Genomic DNA, 18,570 nt, shown 5'->3' with positions numbered 1-18,570 from the left:
CTAAATGCAAGCTGTTATCCATCCAGAAACACTGCAGTGTGTGCAAAACATTCATTTAATTGGCTGCCAGCTTATAAACTGCCAGCCACGGTTTTATTTAAAGATTTATCAGATCGCTTGAAAGTCATGTAAGGAGAAACTGGAAGTATTTCCCCAGTATGGATGGCTTTTTTTTTTTTTTTTAGGTAAGTTTTATAATAACTAGAAGGGAGTACAATTTATGGGTTTTTTGGGGGTTTTTTTTTAAGCTACAGGATCCTATTAGGTGGTAGTGGGGTCTAATTATTTGAATTGTACATGTGTATTTTTGGTGCCTCTTGTATCCACCAACTTAATTATGTATGTTAATGCCATTTGTAATTGCAAGCACTAGAAACTGTTTTAATATCTGGTTAGGTGTTCAGTAAACATGCACCAGCACATGGATCCAAATACAGAGAAGCACCTGATTTTGGTCAGATAAGATAAATAAATCACATCTCCATGAGTTCAGATTATACTTCCTGCTTTATTTTATGCTCCTGCCTGTGCATTGTAGCCAGAAGCAATTTAGCTTTGTGATGTTCTGATGGAAGAAAGCTTCCCAATAGTCTATCCCAGCTGCCTATTTAAGGGTTGCCAATATTGCCAGATGTTCAAAAATCGTGAGTCAGGCTCACCAAAAATCATGAGATTGGCTTTAAAATCATGAGATTATGTAAAATTAATAGATTTGAGGTTCTTTTTATTTGCCTTTTGAGCCTATAGGGTGCACTGGGGACACGTTTTGAAGCTTTCTCCATAGCCCCGAGGGCTGGAAACATACCTTTTCTTGAAGAATGAAGGCTGAAATCATCACATATCCACTGGACTCCAGGAGCTGGGGTTTTAAAGAAAACCATATTTATCATGAGACTCATGACAAAATCATGAGAGTTGGCAACACTGCTGCTTCATTTCTGTTGACGGGTTGAACTCCCAGAAGCGCCTGTGCCATTCACAATAGTGATGTGTCAGGCTGAACTGTAGGAAAGAGATCTTTCTTAAGTGAAGCTAGTGTTTACATGATAAGGCTGTAGAGTTAAAACCAAGCAGCCTGTGCCCCAGCTTGCATTTCCATTCACCAGGTGCCATGCCACACTGAATTAAGTCCCTCCTGAAATCTGAACATCATTCTCCAATTCCACTCATCATGCTACAGTAATGGCCCAATGGGGACCTTCGTATGCCAAGAATAAAGAAAAGAAGGCACCACAAAATAAACATGATATTTTTTTAAGATAGATAATTCCATTTCATTCCACTGTAGACTAAAATGTATCTACCAGGCACCTGAAGCGGAATCCTGGAAACAAGTTACAGTGCAATAAGGTGCTGAACATTGTCTGTGCTACGGCATTTTCTTCAGCAGTCCCAATAAATGTATTTGTATACTAACAGTGTTTGTAGCTGCTGGGGAGCAAGGGGGGAGAGAACTAGAAGCAAACTAATGCTGCCTTTAGCAGTGCAGAAAGAAAATATTTTTATGCAAAGAGACATTGGAGAAAATGTCCTGAGGATTAGGTAGGTGCTACCAAGCAAAGTTATATAACTGGTGCTCAATGCTGTCATTTGGAGCTGCCTAGGATTATTTTAGTTTGTTCTTCAAACTAGTTTCATCCCACCCCCCCATATTTAATTGATGAATCCTTATTTTTGCACTCTCTCAGTGATGCCTCTTTTTGGATCTAAGACCACTCCTGGGGCTCAGAAAGCCTGATTTAAGGCCCTTTGGAGTCCATGGGAGTCTTTTCATTGACTTCATAAGGTTTTGGATCCATGAATGAGTTTCCTGCTCTTTGGGAACATAGACTTTGTTTGTTCTTTTGCGGTATTGCAGTCTGAAACATCCAAATATCGTGAGTCAGGCTCTACAAAATCATGAGAATAGTTTAAAATCATGGGTATTTATTATTAATAATAATATTATAATTGTAAATGTTTCTTTTAGTTGCCTTCTGGTTTTTAAGCTTTGTGGGTGGTGCACTCTCGTTCTCTTTTCAAGCTTTCCTCTACGACCATAAGGGCTAGAAACTTACTTTTTTTTTTTCAGTGAAAGTTGAGATTCTCACATAACCACGTGTGGCTTTAAATCAGATATCATATAACACGAGACTTGCAATAAAATCAGTGGAGTTGGCAACACTAATTTTGTAAAGGACCGTGTACATTTATGATGCCATATTGATCACAAGTGTGCATTATTTATATGAGGGGCACTTCCTGTGACATATTCTCCACATGTAAATAAGAAGACAGTTAAAGGTAAACAGGATTTAAGTGGATGATGAATATTGTATTTACAACGCCATGGAACTCCATTTCAGTGTTGCTGGTCAGCTTTGGAATTGTCACTAGGCCTAGAAGCAAGTTTATGCCAATGGTCTGCAGAGCAGAATTTGGAGATCTAAGTGCTACCAAGAGGAGAACACATCATAAACAGTTCTGCTGATTATAGCTGGTTTGCAGGGAAACTATAAAGATTCTTTCTCTCCAGAACTAAAATCCTGCTGTAGCTGCTGGCACTGTTTTGCAGCAGAGCCTTGACTTGTATCTTTTCTCTTCCTATTAGATAATCCTTCATCAAGCCATTCATTACTTGTGAGGACTGAACATGCCATTGTGAATCAGCTTAAACAGGGAAAGCTATAAAATAGCCTGATCCTGTGAGCTACTGATCACTCTCAACACTAGGGGATCTCAGCATCTCCCAGCATTTGGATCTTAATTTCTAAAGCATTCTCTCTGCAAAGTTAAATCATTACAGTGGTAGCATTTTCCTGATTGCCAGACAGCTGAGTGCTTCAGAAGGAGGAGATATGTGCATCTAGACAGAGTTGGGCAAAACATTCATCTCAAGCCTCAGATCCATTTGAACTGAAACTGGGTTTAAGGTTGGATACTTTCCATGATCGCAGAAGAAAGAAAATCCATAAATCCCTTGTGGACATCCTCCTCTTCCTATCTGTGAGCAATTAGGTATCCCCAAAGCATACCAATTAAAACTTTATTGCACACCATTGTGTATATATATTTTTCCCCTGTATCTGCCATTGATATGCAAAGTAGTTTTGTATCGTTTACATGCTCGTTTACATGCAAAGTTTTGAAAATGCTGTCCTTAGCACAGAAAAGTAGCTTTGCAGAAAGATTCATCATTCTGGGGTTGGACATGATGAGATGGCTCAATGCCTTTAAAGCTAATTGTATAGCTCAGTTGAATCCTTTACAGGTATTCTTATTTGGAATCTTGTAGACAATTATATGTAACTATCCACTATTGAATAATTAGGGTTAATTCCCATTTTAATTAAATCTGACTGATGTTTTTAACCATAGAACTTATTTAGAAAGAAAAGGTGTTGAGAAATGATGGACTATCTCACAAATAAATCGTATATAAGTGCAGCTGAGTTTTCATTATGAACTGGAGGGAGGAAGAACCTATTCTTGCATCAGGTAACTAGCTGTGTGCGTGACAGATTATAATAAAAGGTAGATTCACACCAGAAGACCAGATATGAACACTCTGACACTTTGGGGAAGTTCAGATCCAAAAATTAATAAATGGGAGTTTTGCCATTAACTTGAATGAAAGCAGGATCAGGCCCAGAGTTGACTAAAGTGTTGAAACAGTGCATTTCAAGTACAGCCCCTTTTTGTATGGTAGAGAGAGGATTTAGATGAATTGCATTGTCTTCTTTATCACAAGCATGTACTCTGATGCTGGTAGATCTTGGAAAAGGTTGTAAAGGTTTGTTACAGCTCTGAGCACTTGGTAGCTAAGCTCAAAACTAAATGAAATAATTCATCCAGAGTCGTCACTGCTTAATTAGAACTGATTTCTGTCCAGTTCTCTCTTCCTCCCAATAAACATTTGTACGTGATTTCCCTGAAGATTTTTTCCCCCTCTATAAAATCAGCTAATGAAAATGCATGTGTTTTGTGTGTATAGCACTGAAGAAAATGAATTTTGCCCTCACTTAGATTTATCAGGCTGCTCAGGCTTTCAATATGTTTTCTAGTTGGTAATCTGTCCTTACTGTCTTTCGCATTACAGAAGCGTTTGATTAACTCTGAAATTTCAGAAGGAGCTGTGGAGTATTGTGGCAGAGATTAATTTGAACAGTTGGAAAAAATTTTATAATAGTCTTTATTTTGCTTCGCTCTGCTGTTTTTCCAAGAGATTTTTCTAATGTTGTGTTTAATTATTTAATGGTAAAAGTACATTTACATACAAATAATGTTTGTTCTTCAACTTGATCAACACATTATTTTCAGCCAGTTCAGGATAGTAGTATCTTGCTCTATTCCAGGGGAAAATATATGGAATTGAATTAATAACTGCTAGAATGGATTCCAAGGGCTTCATGGATCTGTAAATACAGGCAATGCAAACAACAAGTTTTAAACCCTTCAGCTGATTGATTGTGGCAAGAGAGGAAGGGGTCCCAAGACAATGCCAGAAAGAAGCCTGACTGAGAACAAATTGGAGGAGGGTTAAGCTGGAGTTGCCCAAATAAAGTGTTTTTAACTAAGCAATGTTACCACAGGCTGAGCAGAGCGTCCTGTCTGCGTCTTGTCCCTTGGTAATATGGCACTATTTACACCTGTCTGATTAATTTGGTTTGTGTGCTAGTGTTTTCTGTTTGTTTGGAAATGACTTAATAAAATTTTTATACCTAGAATAGGGTCACACACACACCTGCCAGACTGTGTGTGTGTGTATGTGAAACTAAGCATTAGCAACCCCAAATGAATTCACATGTACGGGTGCAAAAGCAGTAGTACTGTTCACTGTATTCTGACAAAATGACACTCACCTCAGTGCACAAAGCCAGCCTATGCAGCACTGAAAGCACCGTCTGTTGGCTTCAGTGCTATTTCAGTGCATGGAGGCCTTGTGCTTGCTGTCTGCCAGGTTAAATTTCAGTCCTCTCCACCTGTTCTCTCTATTCCTGCCGAGAGTATGAATACTCTCTGTGGGGTCTGTATATGGCAGCCATTGCCTGGTCATGTAATAGACACCGTTTAACACGTGTACCAGGCCCTGAGTCCTTGATTATGCCCTAGAACAGCTCTCTGCACTCACTGTTCCAATCACTTAGAGCCTGTGAAAAACCATCTTCATGATGCTCTAAGAGGGCCAGAACTAGGAGAGCCAACTTTTGCCTTATGCTTGCATTGTAGCCATTCATGTAGATACCCTGCCAGACAGAATTTGACCTTTGTTTTTTCATGGCTGAACATGACTTTACCACTCTTCCTCCCCTGAAAACAGTGACGCTGCAGCAGAGTTAAGATGTATATCAGGGTGTTAAGACGCTGCAGAGGCCCTTGCAAAGACTGTTTCTAGAATCTTTCACTCAGATTCTGTCCTATACCAAGATGTGCTTGCACAGAAGGGCAGAGGAAGCCATCAGGGAGCAGGTTCTGCCTCCCTGATTCTAATGGTGCATCTGCTCTAGCTCTGGCCCATTAGTGTAAATAAGAGCAGCTTAGAAGCTGCTCTGACTTGTTTGTGTTTCATTAAAAAAAAAAATCTGAACTCTAAAAGAGAAATAATTCAGAGGACTAATAATTGGAGAAAGGAGGGACCTAGCCAGGGCAAATATATAGGACCTGATTCCCCAGTTTGTTACACCAGTTTTATGGCAGTGAAACAAACCAGACCTATATGGCTAGTGATAAAGCTTATGCTGTTGGAATCTTTAGTCTCCCTCTTGCATATCCCAAGCCAAAGTCTGCTCTCATTTACACGGATATAAATGTAGGTTAACTCTACTGCTTTAGCTGAGAGAACTTGCTTCCTTTCCTACTCCTGCCTTCCCCTACTGGCTAGGTTTCTGATATCCAAAGGAAGACCCTGAGGGCAAATAGCAGAGGTGTGAGGGTGTTTCAAGCTCACCATCTTCACATTCACCTGTATTGTGACAGCACCAACTAATAGCAACATGGGGTTTGCGGGAGCTTTACATTGTTTTCTCAGTACTATTTAAATACTATTAGTTGTTGAAATCTTCTCTGTGATTGTTCTCTGCTGAACAAACACATGAGAGACAGGGTTTGCAACCTAACCGGCCCGCTGACAGCAATTCCCGGCCCCAGGGCAGAACAGTCAATAGCCCCCCCCCCCCCCCATGCATGCACAAGCCGTGCTGGTGCGGCACAGTCTGCCTGACATTTGGGTGGTGCTACGTCTGTGCTGGCTGGTGCCCAGCGAGCTGCCAGCTGCGCCGCTGGGCGCGCTCTTCCAGCATGGCAAGGGCTTTTATATGCCCGCCCAGTAGGGTTGCCAACTGTCTAATCGCGCAAACCCAAAGACCCTTGCCCCACCCTGCTCCTTCCTTGCCACACCGCTGTCCCATCCCTTCTCTGAGGCCCCACCCCTGCTCACTCAATTCCCCCTCTATCTGTCACTTGCTCTCCCCCACCCTCACTCACTTTCACCAGGCTGGGGCAGGATTGGGGTGCGGGATGGGGTGCAGGCTCTGGGAGGGAGTTTGGGTGTGGGAGGAGGCTCTGGGCTGGGGCAGGGGACTGGGGGCAGGAGGGAGTTTGGGCTGCAGGCTCTGGGTGGGAGTTTGGGTGTGGGAGGAGGCTCTGGGCTGGGGCAGGGGACTGGGGGCAGGAGGGAGTTTGGGCTGCAGGCTCTGGGTGGGAGTTTGGGTGCAGAGGGGCTCAGGACTGGGGCAGGGGGTTGGGGTGCGGGCTCTGGGAGGGAGTTTGGGTGTGGGGTGCAGGCTGTAAGCTGGGGCAGGGGGTCAGGCTGCAGGAGGGGGTCAGAGGGTCAGCACTTACCTTGGGCGGCTCCCGAAAGCAAGCGACCCACCCCTCTGGCAGCGACTCCTAGGCGGGGGACCCAGGGGGTCTCCGTGTGCCGCTGTCCACAGGCACTGCCCCCACAGCTCCCATTGGCCGCAGTTCCCAGCCAATGGGAGACCCCCCTCCCCAGGGACGTGCCAGCTGCTTCCGGGAGTGGCGTGGAGTGAGGGCGGTCAGGGTGCCTGTCTTAGCCCTGCTGTGCTGTGGCCAGGGGCCCCCGGGCCCTTTTAAATCATCCGGGCCCCTGGGAATTGCCCCCTTTGCGCCCCCCCCGACCCCCATTGGCAGGCCTGCACCTAAAGACATACGAAATCTCTGTGAGTGAGAAGGAGTAATGGAGAGAAATCCTTGAGACTGTGGTGCAGTTTAAGGGCCTGGCTTCATTCTGCAACATGAGCACTGCAGTCCAGAAATTGCGAGTAGCGCCAAAATAATGGTGGTGCTTTAAACTGGCCTTAGGGTTCAGTGGCTGAACCAGTTCCCCTCTTTGGCTTAGATTGATTGATTTCACCTGTTGCAGGGCTACTTTCCCACCCCTTTTCATTATTCCTCCTCAGCTCTTTTCACTGGTTGGCTCCTTCTCTGGATTGGAGATTTTAAGTGGGAAGGTGTAACTTGTGACTTTTTTAGAAGCTGCTGTTTAATGCATTCTGTGGGAAGGGGGGCATCAGACGTACTTTGTGTCCTTTTCAATGTACATGGTCACAAAGTTACTCCCAGACTAGCCATGTGTCCGCAAACAGCCTATTCTTTTTATTCTTGAATTTGGCTCAGTCCTGCAGCCCATCCTTTTGCGTGTATTTAAATTGATGCATGTTAATAGTTCCACTGGCCCGTTTGGGATTGCTCTAAGCATTCCTCTACACACAGGTTTGTACGGCTACCACAGTTTGAAACCTGTATAGTTATACCAGTACAACCCTCTAGTGTGGATGCAGTGATACCTGTATAACTGGTATAACCTGTATATTGGCACAAGTTATTCCGGTGAATTTAGGCAAATAAGCTATACTAGTATAAAGCACCTTTAAACTGGTATAACTGCATCCATGCTAGAGGTTGTACCAATGTAATTATTTCAGTAAGATACTAAAATTGAATGTAGACCAAGCTTCATTCACACCGACTGGCCATGGGTTATATGAGTTGGTGTAGTGCTTTGGGACTGCTCATGTACACAGAGTTAAGCATGTGCTTGAGTAATTGCAGAATCAGAGCCATACGGCACATCTACCCTGCAATAAAAGACCCACAGCATGTCCATGGCTGGCCCAGGTCAGCTGATTTGGGCTTGCGGGGCTCAGGCTGCAGGGTTATAAAATTGCAGTGTAGTTTGGACTCAGGCTGGAGCCTGGGCTCTGAGTCACCACAGGTGATAAGATCTCAGAGCCCGGGCTTCACCCGAGCCCAGACATCTACGCTGCTATTTGTAACCCCACAGTCCCAGGCCCGTGGGCCTGAGACAGCTGACCCGGGCTCTAAGACTTGGTGCCATGGGTTTTTTATCGCAGTGTCGACTGTGAGATCTTTGAGGCAGGGAAGGTCACTTGCAGTATGTGTATATCCCCCAGGGTCCTGGTCCTCTTTGTGGCCTATAAGCACAACCACTGTCCAAATAATAAAGTAGTAACCACAGTAATCCTAAATATGTTTGGTTACCTCTACTAAACTCTCCTTTTTGTTTTGTAGAATGAAATGTGTCTAGCCACACAACAGCTTTCCAAGCAGCTTCTTGCATATGAAAAGCAGGTATGTTTGAAAATTCTATGTTTGCGAGTCTCAACATTCAGCTGATTAGATGGTGCATATGAAAAGTCTGTTCAAAGGGTAGGATTTTCAAAACGGCTCATCGTTGGCCTGACTCAGGTCCCATTGAAGCCGTTGGGGAAAATTGCCTGTTGACGTCCAAAATGTTTACGTTAGTAAATTAATGAAGATGCAAAGCAGCCTATTCTTGGTATGACCAATCCTTTTAAATAAATCAGATAAACGTTATTCCTTTAGACAAGGAAATTAAATATAAAGTGCATGTATAAAAGTAGTATATTATTTGTACATATATGTAGTACGACATATTGTCTGTATACTGATCTTGTTGACTTACAGTATCAATATATATTTTTATTTTCAGAATTTTGCCTTGGGTAAAGGAGATGAAGAAGTGATATCCACCCTTCATTACTTTTCAAAAGTAGTGGATGAGGTAATTTAAATGGTCTATAGCAATATCATCATGTTCTCTATCTCTTTATCCGTTTGCCTCTGACTGCTACAAAAGGCTAAATTCTGCCTGGCCTTTGTGCAACCAGATAATGGAGGGTAAGGAGTAATAAATCCCACTCACTTTATATAAGCCTTGTGTTGGAATTATTAATAATATTTGAAAATATTAATAAGGGAAACCACCAAACACTAATTTAACCATAAATTCCTTTATTAAATTCAAAGGCCTAAAGGTACCGATACAATTGATCTAACCATGCCTTAAAAGCCTAAATAATAAGCAATTTACTTCAGCCAAACAGTAACAAAACATTTATAAGCATTTGGTCAAGATACTTACAAACAGGCTAATCCCAGCGGTGCTCGGCCCCATATTGGTTGGCTCCAACATGGTCCAACAGGAATTAGCATTGAAGAGTTCACTTTTTATACCCTTTAACAAACAAGTGATGTCATTGCCAATTACTGACTTGAGCTAAAAACCAAATTGAGACAGCTCACCCTTATTTCCAGGCTTAATCCAGATAAGATTTACAATTTCCTTTCTTCCCTCCTTCTTCTCTCCTCCCCTTCTTCCTGCTGACCAACACCTTTTTTGTTGCACCTGGTTCACATAGGACATAACACTGGTAGGTGGGGTGGGAAGGTCCATGTTGGCTCCTTTTAAGAGAAATCCTTTTCCTCTTATTGCCTGTAGTCACCCCATCAGTCAGAGGCCTTCCTTTTAGAAACTTCCCCTTATTTCATTAGTTATTCTTTGAACCAGACATCCTGCCTACTTCATTCCATTTGGCCTTATAACCCATTATTTTTAAGGCCTTCCTTCTACATGCTATTGAGGTCCGTTTTTACAACACCTATAGATTTCCTTAACCAATAAGCTAACTTTCCTTCTTTAATTTGATACGTATCCTACACCAGGTAAGGGTTGGGCAGAGTTGCAACCCCACTGCTCAGGGGAGTGAGTGCAGGGCTGCTACTGGGATGCTCCCAAGTGGAAGCATAATGCTCCAAGTGGGAGAACAATGCCACAGCTCAAAACCCCACTCCCGTATGTGTGAGGGCAAGTAGATTGCATCTCTTAAAGGTGTGCCAATTTGTATTGCTAGGGGAGTGCTGGGAATATTGGCTCAGATCCACAAAGATATTTAGACTCATAACTTCCATTGAAAGTCCTGGTCTTTGTGAATCTGGACCATTCAATCTCTTTGAGGCTCCCCCCTCCCCTCATGCATCATCCTCAATGCAAGGCTATGCCAAATAGGCAGGGGAATTACAGGAGATTCTGAAATGGGTCAAGTATCAACCGGATTGGGCTAGTTTATAGTCTCCTTCTTCTGATAGAAAAGGCCTTTACACTATTAGGCATTAAACTCTGCAATCGGTACCCAGATTTTCCAGGGAAAGGAGCAGCACAAGCAATAGTTAATGAAGTTTCAAATAGTCACCACAAGATGACATAGAATTTTATGCTGTAGGATTCAGCAGGAGTTTGATGGCAAGAGGGTTGGTTCAAATCAGGCTACAGAGTTGAGTACACAGTGCTTTTATTCTCTCCAGGCAGTACATGTCACTGCTAAGGAATGGGAGCATTTTCTAAATATGGCCTCACTGGGCATGAAATTGTGTTTCCCGGGTGGTCTGAGTATCTAGGTACTTGTATGACATTACTGTCGGAGTGGTTTGTTTGGTCTTACGTCATCCCTTCTAGGTTCCACGGGGTCTCTGCTTGTGTAATCAGAAATACACTGGTACCTGTTTGTTTACTTTTAACTTCTGCTTGCCATTAAAGTAAAAAAGCAAAGGGTTGTATTGGGGCCTAATTTAGACAGAATAACAAAACTTGATTAAATAAGCTAAAACATTAGCTTGGGGTAACTCCATTGACTTAATCAAAGTTACCCCAAAGATTAATTTAGCCCTTACTTGCTTCCTGCCATGCCATTTCTTTCTGGTGATCTTTAAAAGATTGATGGCTAAATTGATGGTTAATGTCACACAACAGGCTATCTCAGAACACACTCAAAGCATTGCTCCCTCTTACTGGAGTATAAACAGGTCAAAAATCAACGTTTTCTCCCTTCCAAGGTACAAACAAAGCCCTCCTCTTTGCTGGCTGTGAGTACGGAATCCATTTTGTTGAATCAAGGCTTTTCCTTTTAAGTTGCCCACTCCTTCCTTTCCTCAGCCTCCTGCTAGGCATGTCAGCTGTGCCCCTGGAGTTTACTGAATCCCAGTTATGGCTGCTCTACAGCTACTTAACCCCTCCAGTCTGGTTCCCTGCCTCTGCAGACTTGACAGGAAGAACAGCTTTGAAGAATTTGGCCTTACCTGGCAACTATGCCAGGGATCCAGACAAGTAACGTCCTGGGTCTCAGTGCTCCCTGACAGTATATAGAACATCACATCTTTGGTCTCATCTATGGAACCTTTTGCCAAGCCCCAGCATGATTATGGGCATCCTAGCTGAGCCCAGTCTGATGCTCTCTCCCTGCTGCTATTGACATGGAAAAAGGGACCTCCCCATCCATATATAACAACATGTCACAAAACTTGTCTTTATGTGCTGGATTACATTCTGGCCTGGATTTTAAAGAGACACCTACAGAAATGCCGGGGGGAGGGAGAGGGAAGAGAGACTTGCCATGAGAGTAAAGCATTTATGAATAGGGTCCTTTATTTGTAATGGTTCCTATTGTGTAAATTGAAATGTATTCACAAATGAAAGGAAAGAGAAGCTCTAGCAGTGGGAAATGGTCCTGACTCTGTTGTGTGGAACATTAACAAAGAACGTGGTTAATAGAGGCTAATTACTAACGAAATCTAATCAAAGGCTCAAGTGTGAAGGAACTGAAATGCTCTTTGAATCCTTTAAAAGGATCAGGCAAGGATTAAATTAAGCATTTAGGCTGACATCCTTATTAACCATGCACATCTTGAGTAAACAAGCTTTGGGGATTGGAGAGCGTAGTACCCTCTCACCCAACCCACTGAACTCAGGTGCAGAAGCCGTGGCCACTGCTATGGTGTGTGGGCTGTGGTAGCAGCTGTAACACACTGTGACACTCCTTCCTACCTATGTGGCTTTTCCCTGGATCACTGCTCCGGGACTTGCACTGATTATTGAATGGTTCTACTTATCTCCTCCATAGACCATCCCTACACCCTGTTCCATGCATTAAAGAAGATGACAATGAGTTTTTAATTTTTATTGTAGTAGCAGCCTAGCAGTTTGTCACACATCATAGCCCCACTGTGCTAGGCATTGTACAAACACAGAACAAAAAGACAGTCCCTGCCTCTAAGAGCTGATAGTCTAAGAGTTTGTCTACATGGGAAAGTTTTTACAATAAGGGTTAAACATAGACAGCTCCTGAGTGAATCAAAAAAAGAACTTTTGTGTGTGGGTGCAAAGCAGTTTGTGCCGAGAAAACTAAAGTTAAACTGAAAAATCTTGCCGTGTAGACAAGCCCTTAAGTATAAGATGGAGACAACAGGTAAGTACAACAGACAGATGGGAAACACAAGGTAATAGTGATCAGAGTATGATTATGAACCATATGACCACGGGTGGTTGTAGCACACCTGCTGCCCAACCATTGTTGAGTTTCATTGGGAGTCAGTTTCCCTTCCCCCTTCACTCCAAATGACAGTGGGGGAAAGACATATTTTATAGAATCAGTGTTCATTTTATCAGTGATTAAATCACTCTCTGCCTGATCTTGCAGTCCGTATTCAGGCAAAACTCCCATTGCCTTCAATAGAGAGGGTTGCATAAATCAAGAGTGTAGAATCCATTGACCCCAATAGGAGCTCAGCACTTATTAAAATCAGGAGGTGCTTAAATGTGGCTTTTAGAAGTCTAACTCGCTGCTGCTTTTTTTTTTTTTTTTTAAATATTGGCCTTAATCCATTTCCCTCCCCCACCCCAAAAAGGGGGTAAAATCAATCCAAATAAATAAGAAAATATTGATAAAATGTGAATTTTAAAAGTATAAAGAACAACACTTTTTTACAATTTAATTTGAAAACTGAGACTAAATGAACTGAGTTAATGTTCAAGGAAGTTTTTCTTTTTGTTTGTGCAAGGTGGGCATACTGTGCCAGGTGCAGCCCAAGTGAGAAACCAGTATTTACCCAGTAAATAGCATGGTAGTAAACTTTTTGCTTCAGAGCCTCTCCTTGAGCAGGACTAATTTGTGCGGTCCTGGGGAACTGTTAGAGATTTACCACTGTCAGTTTGTGTTGAAGCTGTTAAAATTGTTGATGACTACAGATCTGATCCAGTTCCTAGCACAGTCAGTGGCAGACTTTCCATTGACTTCAGTGGCAACTGATTTTGCATTATATTCAGTAGTGCTATGCCTTCAGTTTCCAGAGCAAAATGCTTAAAACCAAACAGTATTTGAGTCAACCCAAATTAGCTCAGTACTTATTTGTTTGTTTTTGATGGGTTTTTAATACCTCAGGTAACCAGGTTTCTAGCCAAATTATTATTATTTATTATTATTATTAATTAATGACACCTAGTCTTTCTGAGGTATTCCCTCCATCTGGGATCAGAAATATCATACGACCACCACGCCTGGCATTATTTGGCCCAATAACTAGTACCCTGAGAAATTTTTAAATCCCAAGAGAAATGTAATCACAAATCCTTTAAATACACCTGGAGAGACAAGATGGATGAGGTAATACCTTTTATTGGACCAACTTCTGTTGTGGAGACATGGTAGTTGTGAGTGGTGTTGTCATTCTGGTGAAAGAATTCTTCTACTTCTCCACTTGTTAGTATGGTATCAGGTTCTGAGGTAGGGCAGAAGTTCAGTCCCTTAGAGCATAGATAATGCAGCTCCAGTGTGGGTTAGTCTTGGTTAATGTTTGGGTGTCGTGAAGTGTCCATGTGGTGGGTACTGGTGCCATGGTTTCTCCCAGTGGTGTGTTCTGTTGTTGTGGAGTACCTGTAGTTGGTTCCATTTTTTGTTGTTCTGCTGGGTGGCTGTCATCAGTTGTTGTGGTTTTTTTATAGTTGTTTTGGATTTCTTGCATGATTTCCAAGTAACTTTACTGGTTTTTTTAAACTCCAGTGTGTGGGAGCCTGTGATGATTTCTCATTTGAGGTGGTCCCTTCTGGGGCACATGAAGTGCAGTAAATGGTTCCTCAGTTTCTCTGAAGTCTATTTGCAGAGCTGTTCAGCATATTTGCAGTTGTGTGTAGTGGTCACACGGTTATAGAAGGTGAGACCTCTGGGGATGCTTTTTCTTCATGTTACGGAGTTTCCATTTCAGATGGCTAAATTTGATATCTTCCATTGTATGCAATGTAGTTGTAATAACAATAATAAATATTTTTTAAATATTTAAGTAAATTGTTTTTAAATGTTTTAAATAAATATTGTTTACCCACCTTGTCTCTCTCAGATCCTTGGGCTGACACAGCTACAAGTACACTGCAGACAGGCATATATGGCTCACGGGCTGATAACTCTGTGGTACTGTTGCCTCTGTAGTACTCTATGCACAGTGCAGTATTTTAGATCATTTCTCTCCCTTTCAGCTTAACATTCTCCATTCTGAGCTGGCAAAACAGCTTGCGGACACAATGGTTCTCCCAATCATACAATTTCGAGAAAAAGATCTTACGGGTAAGTTTTGGTTAGATTCCAAATTGCTGTCAACTCATAACTTTTGATGCCTGGCATATTTCGTTGTAAGCTGTTGACTATTTATCAATTTGTCATTAAGAAACTTGTTTTTGTATTAATTGGCAGAAAAATCTGATATTTTCTTATTTGCTGCTAGACTGAGCATTTTTGATCAGACATAAATTTGTAGAAGTCCAGCACACATGCTACCTATTTTAAAATACAAGGCCACATTCTCCACCGTGTGGTCTATTTTTATACTAATGTGACTTAACTGAATTCAGCGGTGTCATACTTGCATAAAGCTGGCGGAGTGCAGTGGTGCACCAGGCTTGTGAACATCTGAAAGGAGAGGTAGTATTAACCCTACTGTGAGAAAACTGGGTTTGAAAAACAGGGGCAGGATTTTTCTGACTACAAAGCATACCTGTTTTCCTCCTGTTTAGGCAACTCAACCCTTTTAACTCTGTGCCACCCATGGAAATATCCAGATGGCAGGATGGCACAAAATTGGAAATTCCTTGCTCACAGAGCAAAATAACAGTGCAAATATTTGGAATAATTTTGAAAGCAAGGGGCTGTGCAAGTTCAGAGAGAGTCTAACCAGCACATGCAAGAGAAGCATAAGATTTTATTGACTCTATCTCAACTTTCAATAATAATAATAATAAATAGTTCCCAGGCTCAGCTCCCCTCAGAAGGCATTTAGGGGCCTACATTTGTTTGAACTGGTTTTACTGGAAGAGAAAACAACTGCAGTATAATTGTGAAAGAAAACATGCTTTGGAGAAATGATGATTTTCAGCTCGTTTCATTTCCATACATCACTATAGAGCAGTTAAGACTATGATGACATGAATGGGCCTGTGGTAGGTGTCCAGACAAGAGGCACATAATGTCCAAATACCAAGATCTTGGTCCAAATGCTTTCATATCTGCTTAACTTGCTCACTTGATTTCAGTGAGACCACTCACATGCTTACAGTTAAACACACATGTAAGTGTTTGCAGGGCTGGAGCCTAAGGGGTTACATTTTTCTATTCTGCTCTTATATGTGTTCATCATAGTATCTAAGTGCCTTTCAGTAGTGCATTAGGCAACATGACTAATATCTGTCACATGTTTGTTCTCATCCTGTTCCCAGGGGGAGAAGCGTGTATGCACAGCAGAGTGTCTTGTTTTTAATTAACACATTCACACACAATGCTATATATTTGTGTCAGAGAAGGGAAGGTAAAAGAAAAGGCACCTTGCACTTGGAGCAGAAGATGGTGAGGTTTGTGGTGGTCTTTAGTTCCTGGAGGAGTTCATTCCATAGTCTTGGGCCAGCCCCTCAGAAAGCTCCTGTCTCTCTTCATACCGCTGGCCGTGTGTGTGTAATTTGCACCCAAAATTTCAAATCACCTCTGCCCTTGTTCATAGGCGGGGAGAGGGCCAGGAGATATCTCTCATCCCCACTATCTAAAGCCCCAGAGGTGTCAAGAACCCAAACTCTCTCCCCATTCTGTGGATGCCAAAGTCCCATCTATCACCTGTCCAGCTGCCAAAATCTCTTGCTTCCCCACCAAGAGCTTCCCAAGGGCAGCTATGCATTTTCAGTACAGAAATCTGTGGCCCACTGAAAATTTGGTGTAGGATAAAATTAACTAATAATAATACAAGCAATTCTCTACTTACAGCCTTATTTTTCATATTTGATGCAATAAAAACCTCCATGTACTAGTTTATGTGAAGCTGCCTCAGAATTCCCACTCTCTTACACTAGAGGGATGCAGACACTGGGGGAGGCCTTGAACTATAGCACAATTTTGGTCTAGCTCATCCAAGAACACATGGTACCTTGGTGATAAACACAAATCCTGCAATTTCTCTCTAAGCTTTTCACAGTTTCCTACTGGGTATTCTTACTGAAGAGATTAATGCAAGTTATGGTGCCCAGGGAGGGGGCAGTGAGAGCAGCACCTTTGAAAATCAGCTTATTTACTTTCCTCGCCCCAATCAGAACATTTTGCCCAGTATCTTTAATATTGGCCCCAACCCAGCAATCGCATCTACATTGATGTCACTGTGGCTCTGCAAAGGCACAAAGGTCTGCCTGATTAGGTCTGATCCAGTTACAGGATCAGGGCCCTAGTTCATATGCTGTGGCAGTCACTGGTGGGTACACAGCTTTGTGTGTGTCATTTAAGCACTGGCAATATGTTGTTCAAAACAGCAGATTTTTTTAGGCAGAGTACAGCTCCTCTTTGGTAATGGACAAAGTGACCTGCGGGTTCCTTGTATAAATTACACCTGTACATACGGGATTTTTTTCCATATTCAGAGCTTGTACAGTAAAGGAAGTTTATCTAAATCTTACCTATCTGCATGTACAGGTGCTTTCTCCCATGCTTCCTTTCCTGAGGTCCCAGCAAGGGACCAGCAGTGGAGGAGCATCATGTGACCAAGTGGTACGTCGGTGGAAGAGAAGTAGTCCTTGCAGTAAGGAGGGAAGTGGATCAGTAAAGTGAATAGTAATGTAAAGCACAGCAGAGCATGAGGGTGGAAATTACTTATATTGCAGTTGACCCCCACAAAGGCCCAGTTAGGATTGGGAACTCATTTGCGCTTGCCTTGAGGTGTGTATAATTTAATTTAAGACAAGACCCAAATGGATGAAACAAATGGGGCATGGGTGATGCTAGAGGCTCATTGCAAATATTTTGTAAGTGCTGCTCTTCGTTTATTATTTTCAAGACACGAACATAAATTACACATTTCTATTTGTAGGAATAAAATGACGGAGGCAACTGACCTTCAAGTACCTATAAAGAGAGTTAGTTTTGTTGTGATTCTGCTTGAATAAGGAATGTATATAGCGCTCTCTTCATTTTGAAGTGTTGACTTTTTCTATTTCAGAAGTAAGCACTTTAAAGGATCTTTTTGGCCTTGCTAGCAATGGTATGTTTCATATTTTTGTTCGTTTCTAATGGCATGCACTAATTATATCACTGGAGACATGTTGTGTGTATACCCATGCCATGATGCTGAAAATGTTTCTTGTTTCCAGAACATGATCTCTCCATGGCAAAGTATAGCCGATTACCGAAAAGAAGAGAAAATGAAAAGGTAAAAAAAGGCTTATAGTTTGGTTTTTAATGTACGGAAAGTTTTTAATCAGCGGCTCTGCCTACATATTCATTTTTAACTACAGCGTTAGCAAATGTACAAACTTCTGGGTTTTGTGGATCGAATCCACAGTAGCTCAAGACTCCCAGTGATTGACTTTTGAGTCAGCAACAAAGCTTTTAGGCCTCCGTTGAGAAAGGTACTGAAGCATGTGCCTAACTTGAAGGAACTATTTACATGTTTCAAGTAAGTCACGTTGTGCTGCTTCTTGGGGCACCTAGGGCTGTGAGTCAGCCTCTGTGTCACACATGTGCTTAAGCGTTTTGTTGAATTTGAGGCCATAAAGCAGCAAGGGGAACTGTAAGGATGACTTTTTTACGACAGAAGAAATCCAAAATGACCACAAAGATTTTTATAGGCCTTCTGCTGTAAAACCCATGTGTCTACCAATCTTCTATGGGGTGGATGCTGTACTAGAGGATTATTGATGCAGTGTGTTTGTACCTGAAGTGATGTAATAATGCCGTATATCTGCTGTGCTTAAAGGACTACATTCTCCTCTTCAGTGTGCCTGCCAGGTCTTTGGATATTGATTCTCATTCCACCTCCAGCACATGGAAGTGATGTCAATGGGACCGATCCTGCATTCTTTGCACACCCAAGCCTCCCCCTCAGTACAAAGTGTGCAAAGAATATAAGATTGCACCAGTAGGGGACTTGACACTTTTAGAGAGATCAGAAGATCATTTA

The 18,570-nt window shown here is 42.2% G+C and overlaps 1 protein-coding gene across 9 annotated transcripts in view; it reads left to right on the top strand.

Annotated features, from left to right (window-relative positions):
- APPL2 (adaptor protein, phosphotyrosine interacting with PH domain and leucine zipper 2) overlaps window positions 1–18,570 on the top strand; it is a 96,044-nt gene that overhangs the window by 12,622 nt on the left and 64,852 nt on the right. For 5 of the 9 annotated variants that reach the window (XM_073324198.2, XM_073324180.1, XM_073324213.1 and 2 more), the window contains exons 3-7: window positions 8,533–8,592; window positions 8,975–9,046; window positions 14,624–14,711; window positions 17,611–17,652; window positions 17,762–17,820. In XM_073324198.2, the coding sequence (XP_073180299.1) occupies window positions 8,533–8,592; window positions 8,975–9,046; window positions 14,624–14,711; window positions 17,611–17,652; window positions 17,762–17,820 (321 nt within the window). Of the gene's footprint in view, window positions 1–2,590; window positions 2,998–8,532; window positions 8,593–8,974; window positions 9,047–14,623; window positions 14,712–17,610; window positions 17,653–17,761; window positions 17,821–18,570 lie in introns of all 9 variants that reach the window. The other 4 variants (XM_073324221.2, XM_073324229.2, XM_078850586.1 and 1 more) reach the window with 3 other exon arrangements.

The sequence above is a fragment of the Lepidochelys kempii genome, chromosome 1 (genome assembly GCF_965140285.1).
Source record: "Lepidochelys kempii isolate rLepKem1 chromosome 1, rLepKem1.hap1, whole genome shotgun sequence".
NCBI classification, from domain to species: domain Eukaryota; kingdom Metazoa; phylum Chordata; order Testudines; family Cheloniidae; genus Lepidochelys; species Lepidochelys kempii.
This window is presented reverse-complemented; position numbering and strand designations above follow the sequence as displayed.